Source organism: Elephantulus edwardii, unplaced genomic scaffold (assembly GCF_000299155.1).
Source record: "Elephantulus edwardii isolate Elephantulus edwardi_28Jun2011 unplaced genomic scaffold, EleEdw1.0 scaffold00096, whole genome shotgun sequence".
Classification (NCBI taxonomy): Eukaryota; Metazoa; Chordata; class Mammalia; order Macroscelidea; family Macroscelididae; genus Elephantulus; species Elephantulus edwardii.
In genome coordinates, this window is record NW_006399846.1 from 1,305,870 (window position 1) to 1,315,639 (window position 9,770).

The window sequence follows — 9,770 nt, forward strand, 5'->3', positions numbered from 1 at the left end:
TAAAGATAAGGTGTTCAGATCAAGTCCACCTAGGAGAACTCTGGAAGAATCAGGTTTGGTAATCTGCTTCCACAGTTTACCTTGTCAGCAGGTTCTGCTTAAATTTGTAACATGAAAGTAAGGGACCCTGATGCTGATGACCCACAGAAACACTGTCTATAGTAGGTACCCTCTGACCAGCTTCCAAGGATCCCTGCCTTCTGGCAGTCACACCCGTGTTTTATCTCTTCCCCTTTGGTGTAAACTTGATTCAGTTCCTTGTTTCATATAAGGTAAAAGTGATGGGATGCGAGGGAGCTCTGGTGGACGCTGCACTGCAATCCCAGAGGTATGTGGTTCAAATCCACCAGATGCTCTGCTGGAGAAGGAGGGGGCAACCTCCTCCTATACCAGTCAGATCTGATTTGACGGTACATGTAAAAATAATACAATAAAAATTTTAAAAAAAAATTTAAAAAGTGATGGGATGACACATCTGTGACTAGGTTACAAAGGACTATGCTTTGCTCGTGTTCTCCCTGGATCCTGAGCTGCTGAAGATGGACAGCTAGGCAGCCTTGAGACAACTGTCAGCAAAACTGAAGGCCCTCTTGCTAACAACCAATAAGTGGACTCAGAAAAAATCCTTCCCCATTTGAACCTTGAGAAGATTACAGCCCTTGCTAACATTTTGACTGTAGTCTTACTAGACACTGAATCAAAGCCTTAGCTAAGCTGTGTCTATATGACTGACTCACAGAAATGGTAAATAAATGCGTTCTGTTTTGTTGTTATTCTGTGCCATCGAGCTATTTGCGACTCATAGTGACCCTATGCACAACAGCCCTGAAACTTGCTCTTTCCTGTGCCAACCTTATTGTCTCTGACACACTTACTCCCATTACCCCAGTCACTGAATCAATCCATCTCATCAAGGGTCTTCCTCTCTTGCGCTGTCCCTCCAACTTTCCTAGCAGGTAAACTGGACCAAAGGAGATTGCTCATCTTTCTTCCATGGAGCTGTTGGTAGATTTGAATTGCCAGACAGGCACCGTGTTTGGGTTAATAGTGCCAACTCCCTGTGAACTATACCACTAGACAGTTACAAATCAGGTCACGGACTTTAGAGCAATTCACTGAAGTGTCAAATTAGAGTTTGGGAAGGTATAGGACCTTTAGCTAGAATCAGTGATTTCCTCCAAACTGTTTTTTTGAAAAAAAAAGAAAGAAAAAGAAACCTGGATGGGGGCAGGCTCAGATTAACATGAATTAGTAACTTCTACACACTGGATGGTGTGGAAGGAAGAAGGGGTTTATTTCAGAGGTGGAGAGGCTCAGATTAACATGAATTAGTAACTTCTACACACTGGATGGTGTGGAAGGAAGAAGGGGTTTATTTCAGAGGTGGAGAGGCTCAGATTAACATGAATTAGTAACTTCTACACACTGGATGGTGTGGAAGGAAGAAGGGGTTTATTTCAGAGGTGGAGAATGCGAGTCAAGGCATATACTTAATTTTGCCCTAGACAAGCTTTTCTGTCCTACTGTGTCAATTTTAGACATGCAACATGAAAGTATCAATTCCAGAAACAGAGTCCACTGTACAAGGCCTAATCTGTTTCCACTGTAACCTCAAGACAACAGGCTCACTTGTTTTTATGTGCCATCAAGTCAACTATGACTCATAGTGACCCTGGGAACAATGGGATAGACTCAGCTCACTCTAAATCAAAAGTCAAGGACCATTTGGTGAGTGGAGGGAGGGGGTAAAGGAAATGGGAAAGCTCTGGCAGAGACCTGAAAAGATGGGGTGATAATGGGCACAGTCCAAGGGTGATTAATATCAATGAAGGAAAAGTGTCAAACAAAACCCCAAAACACTATGTACATGAATGAAACATAATGTATATGAATAATTATATGTAAACCAATAAAATTACGGAGGTGGATTAAAAAAGCAAATCAAGGATCTTCCTTTTCCCCTCCTTTTTTAAGTCCACGACTGACACTTTTAGTACTGGTGAGTACTGGTGTGGTGTAGTCTGTCTTAAATCTCTACCTCAGGAGACTGAGCACAGCCTCTGTAAGTAACTTCAGGCACATGTGGGGACCTAACTGCCCCCTATACTAGAGTTCCCCTGGTGCACAGCAGCACACTGAGTATACTGCTCAGGAAGCTCTGCCTTAGACAAAGAACTTGCTTGCTTCCTGCTTCAGATCAGACAGTTCCATGCAGTTCTCATGTAAACACTTCTGTTTATCATTGAGGCTTCCTCTTAGAATTCTATGAGGTAGAAGGAAACAAACTAAACTGAAGTTCCTTAATAGTAAGCACAGTGACTATCCTTTTTCTTGTTTAGTGTATATATTTCTTAATTTCCTATTTCTTGTTTTTCTGATCTATCACATACTGGTGCTCAGTAAATAAGCTTTGCTAACAATGAGATAACGAGCAACTAGCCCAAAGTCACACAGCCCAGGACCTGGGCCCAAAGTCACACAGCCCAGGACCTGGGCCTTCTCGCTACTAAGATGCACTCAGGACACAACATTCGGTCTCATCCTTTTCCATGATTCTACTGCAGAGTGGGCCAAGAACGTCTTGCTCCCATCCACAGATACCCAAGGGCAGGGCACGTTTGTGTATAGACTTCTCATAGATTTATTTCTTGTCATATATAGATATATGTATATATACTTTTTTTTGGTAATACATTCTATATCCCCTTCCCTTGCCCACCAAATGCACAAAAAGAAATACAAATCCTTCCAGGATTGCTATTAGGCTAAGATAGCCAGGGCCAACAAAGAATCATCTCTTAACATCTCAAGGAACAACTACCCCTCTTGGGCTCTGGGACATTGAAGCAGCAGCACTCCCAAGGTCCACGTGTATGTGTGTGTGTGTGGGGGGGGGGGTGGCGCAGAAAAAAGCAAACAACTGTAGTGTGACAGGATTCTAGGATGAAAGTATCAGTGACTCCTTGAATGGCAGACTAGCTCCCAGCTCTCTCTTCGTGGAAGTAAAGGTGGGGACCCTATGGCTCTTCAGATGCTGCCGAAACAGGTGAAGGGTAGGGAATAGAAATTGGGATCATGCATGCAAGGTTAGGGCAGCAGTAGAACAACACCTGTGAGTTATGCTAGACAAGAAACAACCCCCGTCAGAGCTATAGGCAGGAACAGATGCTGAGTTCTTAAAGAAGGGACAAGGTAATGGGGCAGGGGTATGAGCATTAGTGAATCAAATAAAGGAACAAAAACATGATCCGTACTCGCCTCCTCCCAAGAGAGGTATGACCTACGTTTGGGAGCTGAGAGAGAAGACGGAGGTGTAGGCGCGTAAATTTAGGATTATCAGCTGGCCAGGGGCACAGGAAGGCTCTCTGAGGACTCCTAAGGGCTAAGTAGGCAGCTGGGACCTATATCCCCAGGATAGAAAGGACAGTCCCTTCAGTTCGACTTGGACCAAATCTTGGCGCTCCCTCGGAGTCTGGCAAAGGGAAAAAAGAGAAAAGATGCAGGAAATCCCCTAGGCCACAAAGACTCCCCCATTCCTTAGCCCCATTCAAATCACTAAAGAAGTGAGACAGCCAGAGCCCTCTGGTAAAAGCTGGGAACCCCAGAAGCAAGTAGTTCCTGGCACGCTAGCTCACCCCTTGCCCTTTGAGGCTTTCTTGCTGGGCTGGCGCTGGTTGGTGCCAGGAGCTGGTTCTCTCAGTTCAGTCAAGTGCTGCTCAGGATCCTGAGACGTGGCTGCAGCTGCTGCTGCTGTCGTAACTTTAATGGTCTTCTTAAGATTAGCAACCTACCAAGAGAAAGGAATGGGCAATAGCAAAGAAGTTTCAAGAGCCCGACAGCCCCTGTCTCCTTATCTCTCTTTCAGAGCACTGTTCACACTCCTCTGTACAGGACAACTGGCCCAGGCTTCCATCCTGCTCACCTCACTCTCAATTTGCTGCTTCAGGCCCAGCTGCTGTTCTTTGTGCTGATTGGCACGGCTCACTTGCTCCTCAATGCTTGACAGCACAACCTCACAGCCCACACACCTGCAGAGATTGAGATAAACAGCAAGTGTCAGTAGAAGAAGGCTGTGTTAACAGACTATGGAAGATGCAAAAAAAAACCCTTGATCTTAGCATCCAAGCCCTTGATTAAGTTAAAAACCCTCACAAGGGCACCTAAACTATCTCCAACAACTTCTTCAAGCAACAAGGTATACATACAGATTTATATAAGGGTAACAAAGCACCTGAGTGATGTGAAAGATAGGAGTAAGAACTAACTAAAACAAAATAGGATATACTGAAGGGGGGAAAGTGTACTGTTGAATCCAACTGGCTAAGAATCCAACCTAAGTGATCAACCTCCCATTATGATCCTCTCGAGGTAACCCTTCCTTTCTACTCCCCAGTTCCTATACCAATGACACTGCTTCCCACTTCCCAGGGTTTTCTCCACTCTCTCCTTCCCTCTGAAGTCTGGAGAAAGGAGCTAATTTATTTTCATCCTCTTGGAGGCCACCTCTACAGCCCAACCCAGTCCTCTCTAAAGAACCTATCTCCTTTTTTGGAGAAAGAAGAAAAGAAACAGTGCCAGGACACAGGTCTCACCACTCTTGCAGGGTTCGTGCAATGGCATTTAGATCCTGCCGCTGGATGTCCCGCCCAATACTGTAGTCAACTTCCAACCGCTGATTGCGCTGATCCAAAGAACCTCGCAGCACGTCAGCATACACAGCCTCAATCACCAGGTCTTCTAGCTGCCGCACATTACGCAGGGCAAGGGCCTCTAGCAACACTGCATAAGGGATGCACTAGAAACCAGGGAGATCATGACGGGATTCACGAGGTTCTGTAGCAGAGAAGGGCCTCCAACAATCCCCTCCTTCCTGCCCCTTCTACTCACACCTACCTTTTCTCCACTCCTTAATCACTTCCTCTAAAAGGCAAATTCTAAAGTACTAAGGATGCCTAGCCAAAACATAGTAACATCTTGAGAAGAAAATTCTTAAATATAAGACTTAAGTTACCCTCCTCCTGTATCTCCCATACTACACTGGGAGAAAGTGACAGCTGCCTGGGTGTCTCCCTCTGGACCTAGCTCAGTGTGTCATACAGCCCTGAGTCAAGAGCAGCGTGACCTAACAGGAGTACAGGATAGTGGGAGAGGCTGGAGTTACTACTTATCATTAATATCATATTTAATTCCAAACATGAGCAATGTCTTCCCATGTGGTTTACAGTCTCAGAAACCCAATGGAGAGCTGATTCCAACTAGATGGCAATGAGTGAGTGAACTCTAAAGAGGCAGTGCACAAGAGAGTGTTGGAGTTACATACAATCATGAAAATAAAAGGACAGTCAACACATGAGAGATGACTGACAAAAAAAATCAACTAGAAACTTAGCTAAGAAAGGTACAGAGATACCTCTAGATTACACATTTCTCATTCTAACCAACAGAATCCTAATACTTCATTAGGGAGCTCTGGTGATCTAGTGGTAAGGAACTGTACTCTCAATCTAATGGGAAGTGCTTTGAATCTACTGGTTACTCTGTGGTTAAAGATGGGCGATATTCTCTTGTGCAACCTGCAGCCTCTGAAAACCCAGCAGGTCAGCTGTGAGTCTGTTCCAACTGGATGGTACATAACCACAACAGTTCTTCTTCCCAGCTCTGACAGATGCCTTGTTCTCAAGGATGCGAGAGGCATAAATAGTGAATGATACATGTAACACCTTAGTTGCCATTTTGACCAATAACACAAATAATGTTTCACGTAAGACTTAAACTATTGAAAAAGAAAACCTAAAAATGAGAATGACATTCAGCCGAAAAAGTTGCAGGTAAGGAAATTTAGTTAAAGATCTCAGGGGAGGGGCAAGAAGGAGCAACACTTGGGTCAAAGGCTGTCCCAGTGCAAACTCCCTGTCAATGCCAACAGGTACTTTTTTTAGAATGCTCTAGAATGCTTGCCCAGGGATGAGAGAATTGCCACTCACCTTGACTTTGGCAGCCAAGGTCACAACTGATAGATGTCGAAGCTTATTCTTCTGGGCCTCTGTGAGTGGGGGAAGATTCCGGGCTTCAGCTGGGGGGAAAAAAAGAACAAACTACAGGAAATCTTTTTTTTTTTTTTGTCAGTTTGTGAGGAAAAAACCTACACTCCCAACTTTTTTTGTTTTTGAGAAGTTTTCCAAACTACTGAGGTCTTGACTTAGTGAAACCAAATAAAGTATCCCAGGGATTTCTTTTAAGTTCCTCCACTAATTGCTCTTCCATATTCACTACTCCAGACCTCCAATCTGTCCCTTTGGTTACCTAAGTAGTCAGCATATGTCCCGTAAGCAAACACCGTGAGTAGCCGAAACGTGGAAGCAAAGTCACTCTCAGCCAGCTGTAAAAATAAGGGAAAAGGTTACAAGGGCCTTCTCAGTTTGACCTGTTTCAAACTCCATCTTCTGCTCCTCTCTCCTAACTCGAGCTCTTCCACTCACCAGAAGAGATGCTCTGCTTCTTGGACCATGCTCCCCATAGAAATGGTTCATTTCTACTTCCAGATCTTCATGTTATTCTTCCATCTACTATCCAATTCCTACTCTAAATTCAGGGCTAAAAGTATTGAGAGTGCCCACTGCCTGACAGGCATTCAGCACTATAAATTGTGTTGGTAAGCCCTCAAATTATGCTTAATATTTCTCACTGTGAATGTCCTTTGACAGTAAGGTGTATACCTCAGTTCACCAAAAACACCTGCTTCAGCTTCTGGCATCTCTGACAAGCACATGACCTAGAGGCAGGCATTTGAATTTATGGCCGCTGCTTCGGACCCACCTCACCCAAGAGGTATGTATCACCTAGCTCTGGCAACCCAGATCTCACTCTTATTAAACTCAAATTCATGCCGTTTAATGGAACCAATTAATAGCTGACCCTCTTGAGTGTTTTTAGAGGCTGTAAATTACATGGGAGGAGAATGAACATCGTTTCACCATTCTAACCACCACTGATGTTACCTTTGGGTTAACAGCACAACTTCCTATGAATCAGAGCTCACAGTGATCACTTAAATCGGACTTGATCAATCCACACGTAAAGTTGTTACCTACTAATCAATTTCTTGCCAAAAAGATCATAGACTCAGTCTCAGGTAGTTCACTCTAGATCTAGCATGCAGTTGAATCTCTGAGTAGACACTTGCTAAATAAATGGCTTACAAATTTATATCCTGTCATCCTAGACTTTCAATTGGAATGGAAATTTCAGGAAGCACTGTAACTTGGACTTTTTTGGGTGCTCTCACACAACTAGTAATGTACTAAGTAAGCACTCAATAAATACTTGATCCACAGCAAAAGCAGGCAGGGAAAGACAAGAGAGTTTTCCCTGGACCAAAGAATGAACCAAAATGCTTAAATCCACCGACACAGTCAGAAGCCTTCAAAGATTTGGTTCTGCTGGCCCAGTGTCACAGCACTTCTAGGCTTGACTAGTGCCATGTATTTTGACAACATTCACTCTTTAGACTTTTCAACTTTAGTACTTCTGTGAGTGGGCATTTACTTGATGGCAGTGAATTTTCTTTCAATTCCTCCTATGCAACACAGGCTATTCACTAAAAGTAAGTAACATAGGGGTCTTTTCTCCCAAAGACATGGTGTGCAAGGAATTCTTCAAAGACAAATTGCTGTTATGTGCCATTTGGTCCGTCACTCTTAGCTGATGTTCCAGTGGGGCAGTAAATCACACAGGAAGAGAACGACCATCTTTCTGTCTAAAAGCAGCTGGTGAATCTGAACTAACTTTGAGCAGGCAGTTCAACTCTTTACCCCTAGGCTGCTAGAAGTCAAAATTCCTCATCCTGACATTCAAGGTCTGGAGTACAACACCTGTAGCTTACCCTCACTCGGCCATCAAACAGCACGCTGTGCATGTGAAGAGTTCTCTGGCTTTGGGCCCACTCTGCTTCTACTGTAGAAATTCTTGGGCTCCTGAAATGCCTCAATCGTGATCCTCACAATTGCATGGGAGATTCCCTTCTTTTTTTTTTAAATTAATTTTATTCTTTTGTGTGTGTATCATCAAATCAGATCTGACTGGTGCAGAAGGAGATTGCCCCTCCTTCTCCAGCAGAGCATCTGGTGGATTAGAACTGCATACCTATGAAATTGCAGTGTGACTTCTTGCCACTAGGCTACCGGAGCTCGAGATTCCCTTCTTTTGAAATCCTAACGTTCTTGTACTTTTTTTTCTTCAAATAGCAATAATAACATATTAATTTAACATGTTCACCTCTCATTTGTACTAGGCTTTATATTTTCTTATAATCTCACTTAATTCCCACAGTAGCAGTGAGGAAGGCATTGTCTCCATTTTCTTTTCTTTTTTTTTTCCATTTTCAAAGCTGAGGCACCAAAATAAAAGTGACATGATTAAAAGAAATGTTACATTAGTGTAGATGGCTGATACTCAGCTCTCCTATTCTGAATCACAAATTCTTTTTAAAGTGAAATACACCAGAACTTACAGATATCTCGAAACCGAATCAAGGGAGTTTAGCTGAGTACTTACTCTTACACGCTGCCAGTTAATCATCCTAAGATTTTTATTCAACTGAAAGGTTACAATATTGCAGAATGAGCCTCATACGTTTCACTACACCAGGAACGCACCTCTCTAACATTGGGCATATCCAGCAGTTCACCAAACACGTAGACACCAGGAGCCTCCAGCACCTGGTGGATGAGTGTGGCCAATGCTGCACCCTTGGCTGACTTGGCCAGAAGCAGAAATTGCTCCTGGTTCTGCCCTGTCACCTTCACCTCCCCGCTCATGGTTGCACTGAGCTGAGGGAAGCTGGGCTCAGGATACCTGGAGCTGCAAGGGAAAAGCACGTGAAACTGGAGGTGCCTGAACGCTGGTCAAATGGGAAGCAGAGAGGAGAGCCTTTGCAGCGGCACTAAACCCTTCAACAGTAAGGACTCAGAGATGAACAGTTAGAACTTGGACCTATGAACCCTGATTTGATATGTGCATGGATGAGGTAGGAAAATCACGTTTACCTTCTCCCCTAACCCCTGGGCCTAATCCCAAACTCTACCACGTGCAGCCCATTAAACCCCCAGTACCAGATGCAGCGCGGGGAAAATGTCAGTGTGTCCACCTCAACAACGAAGATTCCCGAGATTCCTCCCTCATGCCCTACACGTGCCACTTATCCACGTGACCTCACCCCCCCCCACGCTCCTTAAGCGTGGCTCCGCCCCTCCTTAAAGAGGCCGCCCAAGGACCGTAGGGTCTCGTCTCCTGTCCCGACCTACCCCCACTCAGATCCTGCGAGAGCCGCTACCTGGAAGCTTCGTCTTCTAGTGCACCGGGCGGGGCCGAGGCTCCGTCACCTCCGGCAGCTGTTTCGAGCCTTTCCTGCAACCGCCCCCCAAGGTCCTTCTAGCCACTACACTCTATGGCCAGTTTCCGGTCGAACTTCCGCTCCTACAGCGCAGGTTTAGGGCGGGACATGGCCGGTCCCGCCTTCTGGCCATTGAAGCTCTAGCGTGAGAAACAAGCATCCTACTTCTTGGTTGGCTGGCGGGAGAAGAATGACGGGCGCCTTTTTTTTTTTCCTTCTTCTTTTCTTGCTGGGCGGGTGACTTTGACGTTAACTATGGCCAGGACGGGATCCTTGAAAGGGGCTGGAGCTCTGGAGAGTTGACCTGTGGCGTGTACATGGAGCGAGGGGGAAACTATAGTGGAAATAGAAGGTGAAAGAAGCGGGGGGGGGGGGGGGG

At 44.9% G+C, this 9,770-nt stretch overlaps 1 protein-coding gene across 1 annotated transcript; it reads right to left on the reverse strand.

Moving 5' to 3' along the window:
- Window positions 1-3,258: 3,258 nt before the first annotated feature.
- COPS7A (COP9 signalosome subunit 7A) lies at window positions 3,259-8,853 on the reverse strand. Its single transcript, XM_006891266.1, has 7 exons — window positions 8,655-8,853; window positions 6,304-6,379; window positions 5,985-6,073; window positions 4,593-4,795; window positions 3,923-4,028; window positions 3,636-3,787; window positions 3,259-3,472 (listed from the first exon to the last, which is right to left on the reverse strand). Exons 1-7 carry the CDS (start codon window positions 8,814-8,816, stop codon window positions 3,433-3,435), a joined length of 828 nt encoding a protein of 275 aa, XP_006891328.1. The 5' UTR covers window positions 8,817-8,853; the 3' UTR covers window positions 3,259-3,432.
- Between the last annotated feature and the right edge of the window lie 917 nt (window positions 8,854-9,770).